Below are 24,329 nucleotides of genomic sequence, written 5' to 3'. Positions count from 1 at the left end.
AATTTTGAACTAGTGCCATTATTGTGTTTCTTTGTATAATGTTTCAAACTTGCATAATTTATTTATTTGTTGAGTTTAAATTAAATGCTTATGCTTGATTTATTGTTTGAAATCCCTTTAATATTGTCTACCTTCTGGTTTGAGCAATATTCTTATAGAAATCTCAAAGATCCGAGGGGTATGAATAATATCGGGCACAAGTGTATGTATATTATTTATTTTTTTACTTTTTTAAAAACAGTACTCTACGTAAAAATGTTTTGCTGCTGTACAGTTCATCAGCATAGTTTAACTGCATTATGACTCGAACATTGGACCATAGTTTCTATAGGCGAGTGCATATACTGTTATGATATAGGCCCTTGCTGATATTATTTGCTATTTTTTAAAGTTATGTCGGTTTTTTTATACATATATTGACTTGAAAATGGATGACTCTATAAATAATGGGTGGTAGCTGTGAAAAACCTTTTGATGTCATAAAGAATAAATGGTAGTTGCAAAAACTCATTCATCTCATACGATGTCATAAAGAATGAATAACATTTACCAAAAGTGTTCAACAGAATTATGATATTCCTATTTATTTGTCTCCCTACGAGGGCAGAGTTAGACACAAGGTCGGTTTTTAGTGTGGGGAAAATCCAGTTCCCCAAAAGGGGGGCACTCTGGATAAGAACAAAAATAAAAAATTGTCTCAGTCTAGAAATATTTCTCCTCCACTGACTGAGGACAGAAAAAGTGAAGCGTAGTATCTGTTCTAATACTACACTATATTTAGTTTTATTGCCGGTTAGATTATGATACATTTTGGTAAAGAAAATAAAATAAAATAATAAAAAATAAACTTAGGCATGAAATCTTAATAAGACTTGTGGGGGTCGTTCTAATTGTCTATGAAAGTTTGAGATTACTCTTAGTCGGCAACTTTCACCATAATACCACATTCACACCGTGGAGTTAATCCTGTTTAATGAATAAAAAAAAAATGGTTTTAAAATATATTAAATATGTAAATGCGTGAAAGTATAATCATATTTTTTAATCATATAAATATTTGTTGTGCGAGTTCATTGAACGTCTTGAATTTGGAACAGAGTTCGATGAATCTTTGTTCTTAGCCAAAAGGCCAATGAAGGCTGATGTTTTTATTAAAATCGTTCCAAATTTGCATAGAATTTGATCCATAGACACCAAGATTCCATGAATTTCAATTTTGTTGAAAGACCTCTTAAGCTTAAGCTTTAAATGTCAGACATTTTCTAGAATCTAGACGTTTTCCTCCTTCAAGCTGACTACAATATGGTTGTCTTCAAGTCTAACGTAAACAAGTTTTTGATGAGCCGTTCCATATAAGTTAACAAATTTACCGAATTTCCATTACTAACAATTACTATATTGTCCAATTTCTACTGTACACTCTTTAACCCTTATCCTCGAGTGGCCTCTTGGTCTTGATAAGTGGAGATGCCTATGTAAAAAAAAAAAAATCGAAATTATGAATACTCTTGCAGAATTTGACCCAGATCCTCGGGGTTTTCTGTCAATTATGGTTCAGACTCGACCAGATTGAGTCAAATAAAGTAACAGACGAATTTCAAAACAAACCAGAAAAAAATAGAAAATAACAAAAACCTACTGTAAGTTTACTATATATATATATATATATATATATATACTAGCATTTCAGCCCGGCGTTGCCCGGATGTTTGGAGGTGTATGTTGAGCAAAAAAAAAAAGCGCTCACTATTTTTAACTTTGACCCCCTATTATGACCCCTTAACAGTTATTGTTTTGGGCTCAAATCAAGTTATTAAGTTAGATCCATGTCCAAGGAACCTATATCTAAAATTTCAAGTGTTTAGACCCACAATTGTCGAAGGAGTTTGGTAGAGTTCTCAAAGGTCAAATCGTTGAACTTTGACCCCTTAACAGCAAAATTTCTGGCTGAAAACGGATTACAAAGATTTTCCCAAATCTCAGTACCCTATATATCAAATTTCGAGTCTGTAGACTAAAAATTGACAGAGTTATTGCATTGGGAAATGTACAAAGATACACAGGCACACAGACAGACAGACAGACAGACAAACACACACGTTCAATTTTATAGATGTACAGATTTATTTATTTTTTGCATTTATTTATTTATTTACTTTTACTGGTATTTTTTTTTTTACGTTGGCTCCACCTTCACATTTTCTTTAAAATGACGACTTTTGTAGGTTTTCGATTATGCTGAATAAGAAAGCCTCATTTAAATTTACAGAGACGAGTAGTTTTCGAAATATAAAGACCACTGTAATTCACTGGCGGCCATGTTTGTATGCACACGATAAACAAATAGGTTCACCCCCACAATTTTCTTTAAAAATGTTAAGAACAGCTTTCGGAATAAACATCCCTAACCTCCCTATGTTAAGATTTAGCCTTTTATTATTTTCTTTTACAATTTTTTACCAACTAGTTTGTTTTTTTGTTTTTTTGTTTTTTTTTCAAGAAAAGATGAGTTTTTTTTTAACCGTAAATTGTTAGGTGAAAATACAGTTTTTTTTTTTTGTTTGTTTCAAGAAAATTTACAGTTTTGTTTTTTTACTTTTCAAGAAAATTGACATTTTTTGTTTTGTAAACAGAAGTTGTTTTGTTATAAGAAAAGACTTTATTTTTTATGAAAACCGTCAATTATTAGGTGAAAGTACAGAAAAGTTTTTTTTCAAGAAAATTTACAAATTATTTTTGCCAATAAATGTTGAAAAAAATAAACAAAAAAAAAATACCCTCCATCAACACAAAAATAATTCAAAAATGACATTTTTTTATTAAAAAAAAAAAAAATATCGATTTAGCATTTCAACATTTGAACAATGCTTGCCCTAATCCGGTGATTGCCGGTCGAGACCTAAGCATAATTGACGGAAAATCTCGAGGATCCCGGTAAAATTTTGCAAGAGTACTAAATTATGTAATTGATCTTGTATCCAAATTGGAATAAGGATTCTAGACATAAGATCTAGTAGCATTATATCTTGATTTTAATCTTTGTATAAGGACATACAAGTGACACAAAACTATTCTGTTTGTGGAATTAAGTTTATTTGTCCTGGGGCGGGTATTCTTCTAATGCATTTTTAAACTAGTCATTCTGTTCTGGAAAATTACTTAATTGCGTATTATGTTTTGGTTGTACGAAGTGATTCTCATGTAGTTTATTAATTGTGATGTAGGCAGCGTGGTGAGCTTTTAGGCAAAACAGTACAGGTGGAACGATAAAATTGTCGCCCTAAAGAGAACAACACTACAGCTTTATTTTAAAATTTTTATTGAAAAATCAATTCAGGTAACTTGATTATGTAGTAGAGATGACATCATCTATTCAATGTAGCCGCTTTCAGCCGCAATCGCCACCGCAAAATGGGTCCAGCGGGAGCTCGGCTGATGGTGGCGATCAGGCTGACTTTGGTGCTATGAGAGACCATGTTGGTGATTTTCTCAACGTATGATCAAACAAAGTAGTCCAGCGGGTTCAGGTTGGTGGATGAGATGGGGGCCAGTGAGAGAAGGGTATAAAGTCGCAGCACTCCTTCTGAAGTCAAACCTGGGTCTCTTTGGATTTGTGGGACCACGCCGGGTTCTGCTGCCACACTTAGGGTCTGCCAGCGGCCACCTGATTGCATCAGGGGTCACCACACGCGTCAGGCATGTCCCTATTATTTCTGACAATCCAGCAATGCATTTTGAGGTGCTGGCAATGGTTCTATTGTTATAACTTTGATCGGTAGCGAACTAGGTATATCAGAAGCGGCCATTAAAAAATGCGTGATAAGAACTAATAATTTAACTTACTATCTTTTCAAAGCTTATAACTACTTGAAAAATGTAAATCAAACCCTAATTTTCTTTTCAATTAAAGGAGCAAATTTTAAAAAAGTAACAGGTTTAATAGCAAATTATGCAATATTTGTTTTTTTAAATCAGTTTTCTTTAAAAAGGTTTGAAGAAAATAAACGAAATTTAACTTACATCGATTATAAAAAAATCGATATAAATTCCAAAAATCACTTACCTATAAAAAAATACTATTGAATGTTTAGTTCCATTCTTCATTGTTCATAATTTATCCATATTTATATTTTAAATTCCATGTATTTTTTAAATAAAAGGATTTTTTAAAACAAGGGTCGTAGGAAATCGCATTTTCATAATGTGTTTTGCGCCAAGCTTAAAAGAGCTCCTCCTGCTACTATGAAATTTATCAAATATGGATTCGTCAAAGGGACATAAATAATGTCTCTTTTTATTGCGTGTGTTAACCAAAATTAGTATTTTTCGCCCTCCATAGTTAAAAAGAAACATACATTCACTTATAAGTTTTTCCCCTAATTATTTATTATTTCTGATATTCATAAATGAATTATCTGATAAAATTGTCTCTGAGATGGGATGGGTATATTTGTCGACGACACCACGCTCTATTGCAGGCACGTGGGGAAAACCAATGGGCACATATCTCAGGTAATGGCCGAAACCCTAGAGGAAGACCTCAATCTGTAGTGGAAAGGGGTCAAAAATGGATGGTAACGTTCAACGCTGCCAAGACAAAACTCGTTTCTTTTAATAATTACATGAAACCTTACCAACCACAAATAGCTATGGCTAAAGATACTTTATCTGAAAGCACTTCATTCAAGCTCCTTGGCTTAACGTTCACAGGAAACACAAGTTGGAATAGATACATCGAGATTATTGCTAAGGCTGCTGCAAAGAAGGTGGGCTCTTCCTATCGTGCTAGAAAATTACTTACATCTGAAAGTATCCTATACCTCTACAAAGCCATCATTCGCCCATTTATGGAGTACTTTTGCCACATTTGGGCTGGTGCATCTGCTACTAGTCTCTCGCTCCTAGACAAGGTTCAAAAGAGAGTCACCAACCTAACAGGTCATCTAAATTTCAGCCCCCGTTCCATCGACGAAATGTTGCATCTCTCTGCCTGTTTTACAAGTATTTTAATGGCAGATGCTCTGACGAACTACAAGTCCTTGTAACCCTCGACGAAAATACCCCCGACAAACCCAACAAGCAGCAAAGTCCCACCCCTACACAGTCGAGATTCCTAGATATAAAAAAAAGCCTTTTACTCCAATAGCTTCTTCCATAGACCTGCAGGACTTTGGAATTTTCTTCCGGTTTCCTGCTTCTCCAACTGTACTGACATGCAGAAGTTCAAGTGTAATGTGAACAGACATCTTGCTGCCCAACTCCTTACATAGTACCCCTGCAACTTAGGTCCCTGATAGTAGCCCCCTACATCAAAGTGGCAATGTGACTTGTTTGGGCTAAAAATGTAATAAAGAATATACAATATAATATATTTTTCTTTGTCTGTCTCTCCGTTCCACTTATTCTTGGAAACTATAGAGTCGATCTCGATGAAATTTTGTATGTACCTTTGTAACAGTAAGAGCAGCGAACTAAGTATTATGGTATCCATTCGATGCACAGTAAAGGATTAATAACGATTAGTACTTAATGAAAATGTGAGCATAAATGTAACCATATTCAGCTATCAATTTGGGATAAAGCTATCATTTTAAGTTAATCACATAAAAATCATCTTTTATATATATATATATATATATATATATATATATATATATATATATATATATATATATATATATATATAATTTTATTTGATTTTTATTCGTGATGATTTGTTTTTAAATAAAGTGTAGCATATTCTACGTATGGTCATTCGCGTTTACTTTTGCCCAAAACCTAAAACAAGGGAGATAATTCTAATTTAATTTTACTAAAATTGATATTATATATTTTGTTTAAAACTATGGATTTAACTATATTTTTTCATTACTTAAACGCACTGAAGTCAACATTTATCCAATATGAGTATTCATTTAAATCTTAATAATTTTTTTGATTTTTTTTTTTTTAATTTGTTAAAATTGAATCATTTCTTCTAGTATTGTTAGATCTGATAAATAAACAAATGGAAAAGAAATCAGCATTATGTAAAGGGACGTAACTGTTATTATACCAGAATACGTAAATAGAAAGTTATCTCCCTTTTACTGGGTATTAAATACTAAACTTGGCCTGAAATAGTTTTCGTTTATTTCCTTACAGATATGAGGACACATTTTACAGTTTTGACTTTTCTCTGTTATGTAATCATTGTTGCTGCAATTAAAAGTAAGTCTTCAATATTTTATTTCGAATATTAAAACTATCATTTAATAATTATTATTAATTATGAATTTTTTTCTGTTTCAGAATTCTACAAAAGGCTGAAAATATGGCAATAATATACTGCAACTGCACACACACACACACACACACAAACACACATATATATGCTAGTCTGCTAGTCTATGGAAACCCTTGAACAAGGTCGAGAACCCACGTCAGTTCCCGAACCAAGCTAATGTGAGATCATAGAAAACAGGTGACTGATGTAATATGGAAGCAGTCAGGACCTGCGCATGTTTACATGTCTCGTTGTGTTGAGCAGAAGATTCTTTTGAATACAATGATCAAGATTATCGTCCAGTATTGATCAGACAAAAAAGAAACTGCAACTTACTGTCTGTACGACTGCAAAGAAAGTTATGACAATACATCAAAAACTTTCGAGAAACAGTGTGAATGGTATTCTGAATGATGAGCAACTATTAAACTCATGAATGCCTTGGAGATAAAAGGCAGGACACCCTTATATATATATATATATATATATATATATATATATATATATATATATATATATATATATATATATATATATATATATATATATATATATATGATTGGTTTTTTGAAAAAAGAAATCCAGCAGAGTGCTCAATTAAAAGGAAAATCCGAAAATATGAGCGTATTTATATTTTGTATTATGTGTACAGAAAGTTGTTAGATGAGACAAGTCATTGGTACCGTCGGTTTCCAGCCCGATAATTAGGACCGTTTAAGATATCCATATCAAGCTCTTTTCAGCCAATACCAATACTCATCTGATATATATATATATATATATATATATATATATATATTTTTTTTTTTTTTTTTTTTTTTACAAAGGCATCACCACATTATCAAGGCCCAGAGGCCACTCAAGGATAAGGGTTAAAGAGTGTACAGTAGAAGTTGGTCAATATAGTAATCATTAGTAATGAAAATTTGGTAAATTTAATAACTTATATGGAACGGCTCATCAAGAACTTATTTACTTTAGACTTGAACAAAACCATATTGTAGTCAGCCGGAAAGCAGGAAAACGGAAGACAATTCCACAGGCGTGCAGTTCTAAGAAAGAAGCTTTGTTCATGGAATCTACGTTTAGGTTTAGGGACAGATAAAGAGTGGGGGAAATTATTGATAGTGTTTACAGCTAGACGAGTGTTTCTTGTGAAAGTTTGGCGAGGGGGGACCATAGATTGAAGCTCAGTTGAACACTTTCCATGAAAATAACGATACATCAGAGACAAACTCGCAACATCTCTTCTGTGAGATAGAGGTTGCAAGGAGGAGAAAAGGACATCTCCTACGAGGCTACGAAGTCTATTTTGAACTCTATCAAGGCAGGCCAAGTCCTTTCTAGCAGCTCCTGCCCAGATGTGGCAACAGTATTCCATCCTTGGACGTACCTGGCTCTTATATAGATAGAGAATAGCATCAGCAGTGAGATATCTACTGGATCGATAGAAAGATCCCACCATTTTTCCAGCGGCCTTGGCAACAGATTTGATATACGTGTTCCATTTAAGATCAGGAGTAATGGTCAAGCCCAGAAGCTTGTCAAAACTTGAGGCCTCCTGAAGACGAGAGCCATTCATTTCAATTGATGACAAATGTGGATTAGAATGTTGATGTAAAGAGAGAAGCTTGGTTTTAGATGCATTAAAAGTAACCAGCCACTCCTTTCCCCATTGTACTACGTGCTCAAGATCAGAGGAGAGAGAATTGGAGAGAACTTGCTCGTTTACTGTCTTAGATGTGCTACCATAAATGGTAGTGTCGTCAGCATAAATGTCTACAAATGATGTACGGATATGATTTGGAAGATCATTAATGTAGATCAGGAAAAGAGTTGGGCCCAGGATGGATCCCTGAGGGACACCGGCATTAATACTGTGAGCTTCTGATTTTTGCCCCTCAACTACTACTCTTATGAACCTATCAGAAAGAAATGATTTAATAATTGAGAAGACTTTTCCAGCTATACCATAGCTAGCGATCTTATGAAGTAAACCTTTATGCCATACCCTATCAAAGGCTTTAGATATGTCAAGAGCAATTGCCCTAGAAAGATTGCCACCGTCGAGAGATTTGCTAATCCTATGCGATATAACTGTAAGGACATCTGCTGTAGATCTAGCAGAACGGAAACCATATTGAGTGTCACTAAGAAGGTTATTTTTGTTGAGATGTTTGATTACTTCTGTATTTAATACAGATTCTAGCAACTTACTCATGACGCACAGGAGACTTATTGGCCTGTACTGAGAGGGGGATGAGCGATCACCTGAATTCTTAAATACAGGGCATACTGATGAGATTTTCCAGGGAGATGGGAAACAGTTCCCGAACCAAGCTAATGTGAGATCATAGAAAACAGGTGCCTGATGTAATATGGAAGCAGTCAGGACCTGCGCATGTTTACATGTCTCGTTGTGTTGAGCAGAAGATTCTTTTGAATACAATGATCAAGATTATCGTCCAGTATTGATCAGACAAAAAAGAAACTGCAACTTACTGTCTGTACGACTGCAAAGAAAGTTATGACAATACATCAAAAACTTTCGAGAAACAGTGTGAATGGTATTCTGAATGATGAGCAACTATTAAACTCATGAATGCCTTGGAGATAAAAGGCAGGACACCCTTATATATATATATATATATATATATATATATATATATATATATATATATATATATATATATATATATATATGATTGGTTTTTTGAAAAAAGAAATCCAGCAGAGTGCTCAATTAAAAGGAAAATCCGAAAATATGAGCGTATTTATATTTTGTATTATGTGTACAGAAAGTTGTTAGATGAGACAAGTTATTGGTACCGTCGGTTTCCAGCCCGATATTTAGGACCGTTTAAGATATCCATATCAAGCTCTCTTCAGCCAATACCAATACTCATCTGATATATATATATATATATATATATATATATATATATATAAAACCTAAAGACAGTAAGAAGTACGATAACAATTAGACCAGCTTGACACGTCTTTACAAAGTGTTTTCAAACCTACTTATTCTTAACAAAAAGAAGCCGTCATGTTTCATGGCCGCGCACGCACATTCGTGAAACAGTTGACAAACAGATAAAAATCCAATGCCTCCCATTTTTTAATTTTAACCCCTTGGCGGCTCTTTTTCCAGATGAAAATAGATTAAAAAGTTTTCCACATGTCTGAATATCCTATATACTAAATTTCAAGTCTATAGATAAAAACATCTTTGAGTATATAGGTTGAGAAGTGTCCTCACACACACACATTCTCACTTTGATAGATAACAAATACGAGAGAAATTTAAAATGTGTTTCATGAATTAAAAGATAATTACTGACATGTTTTTTATTAAATTTTCTTTCATATAAAAATTTTTATTTTAATGTGATGGAAAAGGTTCAATTGTTATTTAAATCATTTTATAATAACTTAAAAGTGATGCATGGCAGTTAAATTCTTTTTGAAGCAATTACGTGCTTACTAGTAGGACTTATAATTAGTGATATAATTTTTATACTCTTTCTAACATTTTAAATAACAAAATTTTCATCCTATTACTTTATTGCTTCACACATGCAAATAACCACTTACTGTTTTTATTGCATTTTAACTACTTTCGCTTCAACTGTACCCACTTTTCTAACATTTTTGTTCTGACCTCGCATTATATTTTCCTCCATTTTTAACTTTATCCACGTTCATTCAAAATTTGTAACGCCACCAAATGTAACGGGATCCCAGGCGATGCCAGGTATCCTGTTGAGCTAAATGAAGATGGGAGAGGATGAGGTATGGTTGGGGGGGGGCATTATATTAAATTTATATACGAAACTGATTTCACACTTTAAATACAAAAGTGATTGTTTATATCTATCAGGTTATTCGTGGTTTTCATGCCGAATTGCCTATACAATTAGAATCTCATTTTGGGGGGAGTAATATAAGTGAGGGTCTTATTAATTACGCGTGTTTCTAGTTACTTGCATTTCCACAATCGAAGGGTTAGACACAAGGTCGGGTTTTAGTGTGGAGAATCCGGTTCTCTAAAAAGGGGCGCTTTGGGTTGCGACAAAAATAAAAATTGCCTCAGTTCATAAAGATTTTTCTTTCACTGAACAAAAACAGAAAAGATAAAGTTTTGTATGAGAACAGATACTACACTTTATTCATTTGCCAAAAAAACACAGGTATATATCTATAAAAGTGAAAATGTGTGTGTGTTAGGACACATCTCAACCTATATACTCAACGAATTTTTAATCTACAGACTTTAAATTTGGTATATAGAGTATTCAGAAATTTTTTCGATTGGTTTTAATCTCGACAAAAAGGGCTACTAAGGGGTCAAAATTTGAAAAATTGGTATGTGGGGGTCATCGGATTTTTATGTTTGTCAACTGTTTCACGACTGTGCATGCACGGTCGTGAAACATGCCAGTTTCTTTATGTTAAAAATAAGTAGGTTTGAGAACACTTTTGATAGATTGTGGGAAGCTGGTCTAATGAGTATCGTACTTAACTCACTGTCTTTAAGTTTGATTTCGATCTCAGCTCGAGTAATTTTTTTTTGTACTTACAAGAAGTTAACTGTTTAAAAAAACATAATATTCGCATGCACATGTCTCAGTTTCTGTATAAATTGAAATATATTTATGCATATTTTATGACCAGGCAATGCTCGGTGGCCTGCTAATAAGTGATAAAATTCGAAGTGTAACTCGTAGATAACCTTTTGTCTAATCTCCTCGACTAAGTCACTCTGAGCGTCCAGCACGTCTTCAACAGGCGACCTATATATATATATATATATATATATATATATATATATATATATATATATATATATATATAGGATTGCACAACGGCTATCCGCAGGGCTATCAGAAGAGAGGGTCTCAATATGCAACTAGCCCACTCTGGGCCATCCCTTAGACAGAAACTCTCTAAACACAGGCACAACGAGGACCCACAACCATGCACATTAGCAAATTGCCCCGTATACCCCACAACAATCTGCCACCGTACACGTACTACAGACTAGAATGCTCTGCCTGCGGAAAATTCTACGTGGGCAGCACCACGAGACCCCTACACATAAAAATTAAGGAACACACACAAACACAAGCATCATCATTCCACAAACACCTCAACACCTGCAGAAACACTAATACATCTATTAAAGTCGATATTTTAGCCACGGAATGCAATATTGGGAATCTTCACATAAAAGAATCATTACTGATATCCAAATTACGGCCAGAACTCAACAACAGACTGGAGCTCTTCATTCATTATATAACTTTACATACGGCTCCTACCTAAGACTTACCATTACAATCATTGAAGATCTCAGGTCAGTATTGAAAAGAGGAGGTTATGAGAGAGAAGAGCAATTTACTTCGAAGATGCCTTGTGGAGGAAAATTGTTGATATCACCAGAGCCATAACTCCCTTTCCGATAAAACAATTGACTTTATCGGTGGACAAAAGATTGTTTAAAGTTATTTTTAAAAAATGGTGGATATATCAATAAATAATTAATTTATTTGAGACTTAGCACCAAGAATGTGCTTTTGTTTATTATTCTTTGACAGAAAAATATAAAAAAATAAAGTTTTCATGATTAGACATTGTATTTTTGACCTAAAACAACATGTTAAAAGACTTGCAATAAAGCGATCGTCAGTGGAAATTCCTTGATAAAGAATAAAATGCCATAACTTCGTGAATATCTCATGAATTTGAATAAAATTTTGGGGAATAACTAACTTTAAAGCAGTCGTTTGACGACATAATTTTCATTTTTTTGTGACGTATATTAGTAAAATGCTGATACTAATTTGTAATAAAGCGATTGACACAATTTATATATATATATATATATATATATATATATGGCAATTAAGCTACACAGAATATTCCGCGTTTCATCCACACTAGGATTCATCAGGCTTATGGGAAGAGTTGTTGTAGTCTCATGTTTTTATATACATTGAATTTTTAGTTAGCCAATCAGCTTCCTAGTTTCCACCGCTCCCTTCTTAATCAGCCAATGGGCAGGCATTTACAGAACAAACACCCTTCTTTGTGTGTGCTTTTTTAGCAGGGAGTGTAGATATCTAGTGAGTTGACCTATTTTAAACCTATATATAGTTAAATGTGTGTGTTTTTATAGTATTATGTTATATATATATGTTATATATATATATATATATATATATATATATATATATATATATATATATATATATATAATATAAAGCTGAATGTCTGTGTGTGTGTCTGGTCACAAATAGGCTCCTGTATGGTTGACTATTTTAAAAAAGTGACTACATATAATGATAGATGTATCGAGACACAGGAATGGGTATGTTTGATCTGGTAGAACAGTGGTTCATTAAAATTGTGGGGTCTGCGTTCGCGCCTGGTCCACAAAGTATGGAAATAAAAAATTTAAAAAAAAGTTTACAAGTTTTTTTGTATATAGATGTACATAATAATACTTTGATAAGTATGTTTTAACATATATGGGGATGGTATGATAAAATTGTGGGGTCTGCGTTCGCGCCTGGCTTCCATAGAATGGAAATAGGCACAAACTTTAATAAAGATTTTTCATATCTATCTGTGTAAGTATACTTTGATGATTATGTTTCAGTTTGAAGAAATATGGTATAATAAAATTATGGGGTGTAGAATGGAAATATACCACAAAGTTTAACAAGGTTTTTTAATATAGATCCACAAAATATTGTGATAAGTGTTTCAGTGTGAACAGGTATGGTATAATAAATTATGGGGTTTATCTATTTTATCTTTACTTTCATCATATTTTGCTTTGGTTTTGATACCCCCAAATTCGAAGCTATCTCATTACAACCCTTCCTTTTCTAACCTATCATCTATATATATAAAAGCGAAAATGTATGTATGTATGTATGTATGTATGTATGTACGTTTGTGTGTATGTTTGGATGTCTGCTAAAAGCTTTCGACAGACTGGACGAAAATTCACAAACTCGGTATCACATCGAAGCTCCATCCTTTGCTCGAAAAATATCGAAAAAGTGGCCAAAAACGTTAACTTTTTCACCCTAAAATCGACAATTTTCGACTGGGGGGAGAGGGGTCAACAAAAACGGCCCTCTCGTGACAATGACCGATTCTACGCATGCGTCAGATGACGTCGTGACCTGATTTACTTGAAATAGTTGAAAAACAGATCAAATTTCATGTACGTGGCGTTAGTTCAGTTGGTTAAGGCCTTAGTTCATTATCTAAACGTGTTGGATTCGAATCGTGGTGTGAGATATTATTTTTTGAACCAGTGTTATTTAACGTTCGTTTTTCTGGGGGGGTTTTACTTCGCTTGTCCACCCCCGACCACACACCCAAAAACACCCTGGGTACCCACCGATGTTTTAAATTTTGATACCTAAACAGGCTTATTTAAGCCATTTTTCACGTGTTCGTTTTTCTGTTTTCATCGTTCGTTTGCCTTACGTTAGATTTTTTTGTGTTTTTTCCCACTTAAGTGTTAACGTTGTTTTCTTTTTTTACTTCGCTTATACAAACAAACCTACGTCGTCGTAACGCTCGACAACTTCTGGCCGCGCACCTGTCAATTTCGTTCTTAAATAAATTCAAACATCTTTCACTAACTCATTCTGGCTGGCCGATTTTATTTTCAAACTTCGCCTCAGGGCTTCCGGTTCGATCCTACTACCCCCCCCCCCGTTTCTTTTTTATTTAACACCACCTTCAAACACCCGGGCAACGCTGGGTACCCCCGCTAATACTTTCATAAATCAGAGTCCATTTTCTATAGGCTGTTTTTGAACCCAGTTAACGACGGGTACTTTTGCTAATATATATATATATATATATATATATATACACGCACATATATATACGATAATTTATGTATATGTATATTTATTTTATTTTTTATTTTCTATTGTTATTGTTAATTTAAACATATATATATATATATATATATATATATATATATATATACACACACACACACACACAAACACCCTACCCCACCCTAAAGGAAAAGAAAGAAAAAAACATTAGCAGAAAAAGATAGCGACTATAGCCAGGTCAACGTCTCCCTGGACAAGCCCAATAAAAGAGCAATAAAAATTGAATATACCAATGAATAATAAACACTTACAAGCCTCCACCCCTTGGAAAAACTTCAAATTAACTACGAAAATCGCCATTTTTACATCTCCAACACATTTGAAAATAATTTCTGACGAGGACGCATCACAGACCTTTGAAACGCGCGTAAAAACGATTTCAATGACTTAAAAACATTATTACAATGATCCAAACATAATTCTCCATGAAAAACCAAGACACGGAATAATAAAATAATGTTAAAAAATACACATTGTTGGTGACTACTCCCTTATATATATATATATATATATATATATATATATATATATATATATATATATATGATTATTTGAAATAGTAAAAAGCCTTCAATTGTGTGTTTGATAACATGTGATAGACATCAAATCAAAGATTCCTTTTTCTGTTACAGATTGTGAACGTAGCATGAAGAACAAATACTGTATCAATCCGAAATTGGTGTGGACGGAACATCATGATGGCGTTTGTTACAAGTGTAGATGCGAAAGCAAAATGGAATGTTGTACACCAGTTGGTTCGTATAATCATTTATTGATTTTGTTTTGACATTTCCTATCATTCATTTCTCGAAGGTGACCGCGAGAAGGCCATCAGTCAAGGATGGTAATATTTCACCAGGCTCGATTCGCGACAACTCTTTCCTTTTTCCTCTCTCTTCTTTCTCTCTTTTCTTTTTCTTGTGTTTCTCTCTTTTCTCTGTATATCATTATTGCTATAATGTTCGTTAACTTCACAGTGTTATAATGTTTTACACCCCCCCCACTTAAGAGCGGGCTTTTACCTCAAAGCTACCGAGGATAGTTAAAGAGTCAATTAGAAAGCACCTGGCGTAGGATGTTTGCTGTGCCAAGCAGAACTGACTTTTGGAGTATGGTGATGTTGTACTTGATTCCCAAAGAATAAAACTGCTTCTCGAAATCACCTGGAATTGAGCCAAACCGTGGCTACCGTAATATGATGGCCTAGCGACGATTATAATTTAGTCTGGTGATGTCATGAACATCGGTCTGTTGAAATTTGGTCGCGTGTCTCATGATTAAACCGAAAGTTGGTTTAAAGTTTGGGAGGGTTAAATAAATTTAAACATGGCGTCGAGATGTATAGTTCCAAAATGCCGAGGTAACTACGAAAATGGACCAAAAGTTACCGTATTTTCATTTCCCCCCAAAAAAGGAAATAATTTACCAGTGGATTAATGCAATAAAAAGAAGGATTTTACTCCATCTAAATATAGCAAAGTAAGTGTTAAAATGTTTGAGATATTAAAAAAAAAAAAAAAAACGCGCCTTTTTTATTTTTATTTATTTATTTTTTTTAGAACGTATTTTAAAACTGGTAAGTTAACAAAGGAAACATATACTGCTTTGCACCATACTACTTACGCAATTTTAGAATTGACTGAATATTGTATAAATGTACTGAACATGGTGTATATATTACCAGGAAAGTTTCAGACAGATAACCTTGAAGCAAGGTTTGGCCAGTATCGACAACTTAGTGGAGATCAGTATAATATATCGATACGTCAGGTGTATGAATGTGAAAAAAACTCAGAATGTTGTCAGTTTTAAAATTGAGTTTACCAATTAATAATCGAACTATTGAATTGAAAATTTTAAAAGAAACTAACTGGGATGAAATGACAAGGGAGCAAGAGTTACATGTTTATAAATTAAACATAGATGTAACAGAAGATGATGTTAATCAATGCAAGGAAGCACTTCCTGTTATATTATACTTAGCAGGTTATTGCTGTCATGCAGTTTTCAAAAAACTGAAATGCAATAGCTGCAAAAATTTAATATCCCGGAGAAAGGCGGTTGAAGAAATAGCTTAATTAAACAGCTACTTTCAGGGTATTAACAGAGGTTCTGTGCTATACCCAAATGATATAACTAATAATTTGTCTTATATAATTATATAGTTATAAACAAACTTACAAAATGTGATTCTTTTTTACATTCGATTCATCAGAGAAAATAAGCCATGTACATAACTTTAAATATTTTGGCTGATCAAAATCGATTATTTCATGTTGACTCTTGTGATGAGGGTCACACTATTCAGCAAATTGAAAAAAAGCTGATATGGAGTTCATCGAATTCCTTTATAAACAATTTTTGTCGCAAAGAGAATGACAATATTAGTAAAAAAAAAATATCAGAAAAAGAAAAATTCAAACTTTTAATTAAATTCTACAACAGATTTTTGAAAAGTTTTAATATTCAATGTTTGAAATATTTCTGCCTTAGTAACTTTGTTTATACTAACATTTGTTTGAATTTAATTTTTAACTTATTGTTTGTTATTCAGTTAAACTAATTTATTGTTCGTTATTCAGTTAAACCAATTTATTGTTCGTTTTTCAGTTAAACTAATTTATTGTTCGTTTTTCAGTTAAACTAATTTATTGTTCGTATTTCAGTTAAACTAATTTATCGTTTGTTTTTCAGTTTTGATTTTTTAAATATTTTTTTTATTATTAAAAAAATATTTATTGTTCATTTTTATTTCTATTGAATAAACTTCAGTTTAATACAAATCAAATCGTATTCCTTTTCTTTTTAAACTTTTTAACAACGTTTCTCCCTTTCAATTCGTTTTTTATTATTAATATTTTTATTATTAATATTTTTATTATTAATATTTTTATTATTAATATTGGATGAGTTTCAGTACAAAGTATCATGTTTATCTTTTTTAATCCAATTTTGAAGTTTCTAACGCTTTCTATAAAAAATGTCTGCTCATTATCGACAGTCTGTGTTCCACTTACCTTGCTTGCTAGGACCTATGGCGATGACGTCATTTTTCAGCTGACAGGCCATCTATGACGATGGTCACGGCCAAGCGCGCCGATGATGATTGGCACGATGACAGTTTTCTAATTTCACAACCTAGCAATCTCCACCCTCACTTTCTGATAGTTTTGTAGTTTCTCATTCTTTTTGCCTGTTAAGTTGATGTTTAGCATTAATTGGGTTTTTATTATTATTATTTTCATTGTTGTTATTTATTGTATTTTCTCATCCATCCCTCTTATTCCAATCTCTCTCCTTCTTTTTTCAAAGTTTTTCTGTATTATTATTATTATTATTATTATTATTATTGTTGTTATTGTTATTATTATTATTATTATTATTATTATTGTTGTTGTTATTGCTATTATTATTATTATTATTATTATTATTATTATTAGTCATTATTATTATTATTATTATCATCATTATTATTATTATTATTATTATTGTTATTAGTCATTATTATTATTATTATTATTATTATTATTATTATTATTAGTTATTATTATTATTATTATTATTATTATTATTATTATTATTATTAGTCATTATTATTATTATTATCATCATTATTATTATTATTATTATTAGTCATTATTATTATTATTATCATTATTATTATTATTATTATTATTATTATTATTGTTGTTATTGTTATTATTATTATTATTAGTCATTATTATTATTATTATCATTATTATTATTATTATTATTATCATCATTATTATTATTATTATTATTATTATTATTATTATTAGTCATTACTATTATTATTATTATTATCATTATTATTATTATTATTGTTGTTGTTGTTGTTATTGTTATTATTATTATTATTATTAGTCATTATTATTATTATTATTATTATTATTATCATTATTATTGTTGTTGTTGTTGTTGTTGTTGTTGTTGTTGTTGTTGTTGTTGTTGTTAGTTATACTCACTTAAAGTTATTACACAGGCCATTATCAAAGAATTTTCTTGGAGAACAACTTGTAGTGTTCCCTGAAGTTTGATTAAGAACAAATCTCCCCAGATATCAGTACTCTTCACCTCTTTCAATAAGCTTTTCAAATGAATTTGTGTTATTGCAACAACCGTTTACCATTGATCTCTCATTGACAGCGACAATTAGTCTTCACTGGACTTTGTGTGGCAATAAGCCTCTCTCAGGTTTGAGTCCTCTTCATACTCATCCACTGGAGATCTTTCCATCCTCTTTGACTTTACATGATTAGTTGGTGCAAGTTGATTATTGGGGGTAATTTATGATTATATGGTTACAGTTTTTATGATTTCATGTTATGCTTCCTCGTGTTTTATTTCTGTAGCAGTTTCTGTCTTGCTGGCTAACACCTGTAGCTCATGTGTATTAGTTTCTGCATTCAATGATTTTCCTTAATATTTCAGCCATTTTCATTGTTGTTATTTATTGTATTTTCTCATCCATCCCTCTTATTCCAATCTCTCTCCTTTTTTCAAAGTTTTTCTCTATTATTTCTAATGCTCCTACTATTATTGGTATTATCTTTACTTTCTTTGTATTTACTATACCTTTTAGTTCTTTGACCAGTTCCATGTATTTGTTCCGATTCTCCATCTCCTTAATCCTGTGGTTTGCAAAAACAGCAAAATCTACAATTTTACAGGATTTTCATTCTTGGTATTATGACGTCTAGTATTCTTGCTTGGATTGGTTTATCTGTTTGTACATCCATGTCTCATAGAATTTTGTGACTTCTGTTTTTAAGTATTGCTGTCGGTTTGTGATTATATCATTTTTCTGGGTGTTAAAGATGCAGTTGTCTGCATAAGTCCCAGTGTCTTGCCTTCCCCCACTTGATGGTATCCTTCCATATTTTGGGGGATAGTTTGCTGCATTCCCTAATTATGTAGTTTATTGTTTTGTCTCTCTGTCTACAAAGTCTGCATTGGCTATTTTATTGTGTCATGTCGATCTTTGCGTTGATGTGTTTGTTTCTCTTTGTGACTGTTATTAGGGATACAATTTCTCTGTTTAGTTTTCCTTTTTGTAGTCATGTCCAATTGTTTTCGTTAGTCTCATCTTTTGCCATCCTTATGAATCGTCTGTGTAACTGTTTCTCTTCCCGTTTTCTTTTCTCGTCTTATCCTTTGCCTCTCTGCTTTCTGTCTTTCTCATTTTTAAGTGTCTCTTGTTGTGGTAATTATCCTTTCGGTGTTCTGTATTATGTATTTTTCTAATTCATTTTTTGGGTCATCAGGTCTTCTATACAAATCAGCCGCTTTTCTCCGTCTTTTCTTTCCATGTAGAGTCAGCCAGCATCATCCTTTGGGTATAGTGCATTGTGCATGGTCATAAGTTTCCTTGTCTTTTGGTCGAGATGCCTCAATTCTTCTTTGGTCAAACCTATAAATGGTTAAGAGTTTTCTTGTTCTGTGGTATTCCTTTCTATTTTTCTCTTTCATTTATGTTGCTTTCGTGGTGTCTGCTTTCATAACTCCCAAATATTTGTAGGTGTCATGTTCACGTAGTGCCCTCATCTCTTTTGGGATGGGAAGTTCCATGCCTTCTGTTGTTTCCAGTTTTCTCTCTCTTATAATCAGTAGTTCACACTTTTCCATACCGAATTTCATTTGAATATCCTAATTGAAGATTCAGGTTGTGTTTATTAGCATCTCTAGTTCTTTTTTTGGTTCTTCTAAAAAGTTTCATTTGACTTTTGATAAGAATATATATATATATATATATATATATATATATATATATATATATATATATACAGAATAGTAGCATTCATGTGTGTGTGTGTGTGTGTGTGTGTGTGTGTGTGTGTGTGTGTGTGTGTGTGTGTGTGTGTGTGTGTGTGTGTACAACTCTCCTACAGCCCACACCACAGGATCGATCATGACCAAACTTGGCATGATGATGGTTCGCCACCTCGAGATGGTGCACACCAATTTTCAAGGTTATGGTCAAAGGTCAAGGTCATAGCCTTTGCATATATACTCGCCTACAGGTCACACCACTGAACTGATCATGACCAAACCTGACATGATGGTGGTCTTCGATATTTTTATGCGCGCTCATATGAGCTCTGTTACAGAGAGAATTTGCCAGTAATGTACCAGCAAGATTATTCGACTTCACCCAGGATGCACAATATCGCCGCATAATAAGATGGATTCGATGATTTACGGGGTTGTTTTCAGTAAAAAATAAGAACTAGTAGTATTGAAGTGCACGGGAAAACAGAGCATAATGCAGAAGTGACCATTTCCCCCCTCTCTTTTTAAATTCATTTTGAATATCTATCGGCCAGATACCCTCACACCACCCCATTCCTATCGAGACATGCAACAACCAAATATCCACGCGTCTACCCATAAAAGGAAGCGAGTTAGACACCCCATCGCCATTCCCCTTCCCACCGAGTGATTCGTCAAGAACACATGCCAAGGTCACGACGAAAAATAATTCAGACACCCCCACCTCCACCCCAAAAACGAAGCAGTGTGCGGAAAAAAAGGAGGGGGGAAAGAAAAACCCGTTTTGGCGGGAGTGGCGTGGATGAAAAAAAAAAGAGTTTAAAAAAAAAAGAATGGAGCTGATCACATCGAACGAATGTCGATGATAAAAATGCGAGACAGACACCAGCCAACATGATTCGCGTGATAAATTGGAAGTCCACTCGACTTAATCCTCATTCCTGGAGCCAAAAAGGGAACACAGAAAAACTATTAAAACACCTTAGCTTAGAGATCGGGATGGGACATATCCTCGAGTGGAGAGATCGTGTTGAACAGCAGCAACGCGACTCATGCGGTGAAATGGCGACTCTCTCAACTGAGCCTTATCCCTGGAGCGGAAAAGGGACTTCATCAGAATTACGAAATTACCTTGGTTCGAGATATGGGAAGGACACAGCCGAACGTCGGTGGTTGAGAAACAAGCGAGAAAGAAACATGAGAGAAGACAAATGGACAAGCGAACTTCGAAGGATATCGACTCGCATGTCGGCGAAATGGGACTGCCTCACATTATAACATCAGAACATTGAATTTTTAACGCACAATAAATGGCATGCGTATATTATATAAACAACCGTGTTATTCCGTTATTCATTGCCTGATATTTCGTCAATCGTGAATCTTAAAAGGAAAGGTCCAAGGCGGAAGTACTGTCCAGAACCTTGGTAAGTGCTACTGGGTTGTGATAATTTTACAGCCGGCACGTACGTCATTTTTTTTTTATCTTACGATGCGTTTCGGGGATAAATTTCCTTTTGGGATTTTTCAACCGGGACGTATCGTCACACTCATTAGAACTAAAATGGGATATTTTTCATAAATAACCCAATACCAGAACTAAAGAATATTTCCGCAAGTATTGTTTGTCATTATATAGAAAATATCTTTAGGAAACAAATGTTGATTCATTCAGTTTTAGTGTAATAATAAAATAACTTTATTTCTTTTTCAGAATGTGAAGGCTTGGTGAGTCGGTCATATTCGGATTCTATAGAAAGGACAGATGAAACCGTGGATGACGACGATGAGCTTTAACCAATGAGAAACGCACAAAAATGAAAAAAAGGATTCATATCACATAACGAAAAATATAACATGGCTGACTATAACAAACTGGGATAAATTTTGCCATTCTTTTTAAATATTTAAATAAAAAATAAGATTTGAGTAGTGTTTTCTTAGTTGTTATTTTAATAGAAAATATTTTATTCATTTTTATTATTTAAAAAATGACTCTTTACGATTAAATAAATACGCATTTTAACATCAGGAAAAGAGAGTTTGTGTGTATGTGTGTGCGTGCATGTGTGTTCATGCGTACGTGTAGTAGGACCGTCGAGTTAGGATTCTTACTCTTGTTTGAGTTTGTGTATATGTGTGCATGTCTTATGTGTGTACGTGTGTGTATGCGCGTGTGTGTCTTTGTGGGTATGTGTGTGTGTGTGTGTGTGTGTGTGTGTGTGTGTGTGTGTGTGTGTGTGTGTGTGTGTGTGTGTGTGTGTGTGTGTGTGTGTGGCGGGAACATCGGGTTAGGGTTCTTACTCGTTATTATTTTTTGCGACTTTTAGTTTGTTTGAGATTTTCTTCAGTTGAAGTAAGAGTTTTCTTTCTATTACGATTGTTATTGTTATTAGTGATACCTTTAATTTCATTATTATTGACCATATTATTAAGTCAATATATTCGTTCTTTCCTTTGGTGTTTCCGCATCATCTATAAAGTTTATGTTATGTTTATTCTTATGACCTGACCTAAGGAAGGAAGTATTGTAATAAATAACATTTGGGTCAGAAATAAGTTTATTAGAAATGTTGATAATAGTGGATGTTGATAGATTTGGGACACTTAGAACTGTCATGTGCGTAAAGTAATGTTTGATTGAGTTTATGAAATAGATAATATTGAGGAAGTTTATTATTTCTGGTGGATATCTATGGTTATCTTCAAAGAGGAATGCATACATATGTTTTAGTCCAATTATATATTTGGTCAGATGCCCCAAAAGTAAATAAGCGTCATTTGAATAGATATTAAATTAAATGATTGTATATAAATTTTGTTTACAAGAAAAAAAAAACTGAGATAAATTTTGCCACTCTTTTTAAATATTTAAATAAAAAATAAGATTTGAGTCGTGTTTTTTGTTGTTATTTTAATAGAAAATATTTCATTAATTATCTATAATAGAATGTTCTAGCCAAGAAGATAACTTCCACTTCTTTTATAATTACATATGTAAATTTTATGGCTTTATTAAGGAAAGTGGGTGATATAGAAGGTAATATGTGTATGTCAAAGGTCAGGACTTTAATGCTAATTTTATGTTTACGATCAGAACCCAGTTAATTATTTGATTTAATGGAATCAATAATCGGTTTTTTACTTCTTTTAATTAACACTACTAAAGTCAAATCGAAATAAACGTGTCCGTCCAGCCAAGCATACATATTAAAATTTGCTTTATGATCTTTCAAAGTAAATCTAGGTGTTGAAGACACCATTATCTCAGCATGCTTGTTGCACTTTAGTTTAGTTAGTAATGCCTTTAGGTCATAGTTAATTTTCTTAATTACGAATGTGATTTTATTGTTTTTTATAATTTTTATGTATTATATCTTTGTGTCATACAATACATTCCATACAGTTTTTAGTTTTTTATATTCGCTTCGTTATGAATAGTGTTATTAAGTACTGTTGTGTTATGTTAAACATTTATTCATATGTTTAATATAACGCAACAGTACTTAATAACACTATTCATAACGAAGCGAATATATATATATATATATATATATAGTATATAATAACACTCTTCATAACGAAGTGAACGCGAGGCTCGCTGCTTGCTTGTCAATAAGCGGTTTGAGTAATACAAAAGTGGAGGACGAATGTTTGTTTAAAATATACATTTGTCAAGGTTATTTGCGGGCAGCGCTTCCGTGGATCGATGGGTAGAACTGCCGACTCTCGACGCGATGGTTCCTAATTCAATCCTCGGCTTGGGAAAGGTACTAGTCTAGCGGCCTTGATGAGTTGTAATACAATGAAACAATACTATATGTCGATGACTACAAATATATATATATATATATATATACATATATATATATATATATATATATATATATATATATATATATATATATATATATTCGCTTCGTTATGAATAGTTGTGTTATGTTAAACATTATTCATAATGGAGTTTTTATTTTATAATTACGTAAACTTTTATTAATATAAGTAATAGTAGTTTTAGTATCCGTCGTAGCAAAAATAGTAATGATTACTACTTACGAAATTACTATTATTATTATTATTATTATTATTATTGTTATTATTGTTGTTGTTGTTGTTTAATTTTGTACACTGTGTTTTGTGTGTGCGTGTTTTTTTGCATATTTTTCTACACAACAAAAAACTAACTTTAATATTATATTATACATATTGCTCTTTTTATATCACAATAATCTATATATTAATATGCTTGTCCGTACGGTGTCACGTCATCATCATCGCAAACATTAATTAATCATACGCGTCATCATCATCGCAAACATTAATTAATGTGAATTATCTCC

The 24,329-nt window shown here is 32.8% G+C and overlaps 1 protein-coding gene across 2 annotated transcripts in view; it reads left to right on the top strand.

Moving 5' to 3' along the window:
• LOC145292204 (uncharacterized) overlaps window positions 1–21,918 on the top strand; it is a 31,382-nt gene extending 9,464 nt beyond the window's left edge. The window contains exons 2-4 of one of the 2 annotated variants that reach the window (XM_080138517.1): window positions 6,145–6,210; window positions 14,832–14,954; window positions 21,704–21,918. In XM_080138517.1, coding sequence (XP_079994643.1) covers window positions 6,145–6,210; window positions 14,832–14,954; window positions 21,704–21,786 — 272 coding nt within the window. In that variant the 3' untranslated portion in view covers window positions 21,787–21,918. The remainder of the gene's footprint in view (window positions 1–6,144; window positions 6,211–14,831; window positions 14,955–21,703) is intronic. The other variant, XM_080138518.1, reaches the window with a different exon arrangement.
• The last annotated feature ends 2,411 nt before the right edge of the window (window positions 21,919–24,329 follow it).

The sequence above is a fragment of the Euprymna scolopes genome, chromosome 13 (assembly GCF_053919585.1).
Source record: "Euprymna scolopes isolate OS-2025 chromosome 13, ASM5391958v1, whole genome shotgun sequence".
NCBI lineage: Eukaryota > Metazoa > Mollusca > Cephalopoda > Sepiida > Sepiolidae > Euprymna > Euprymna scolopes.
This window is presented reverse-complemented; position numbering and strand designations above follow the sequence as displayed.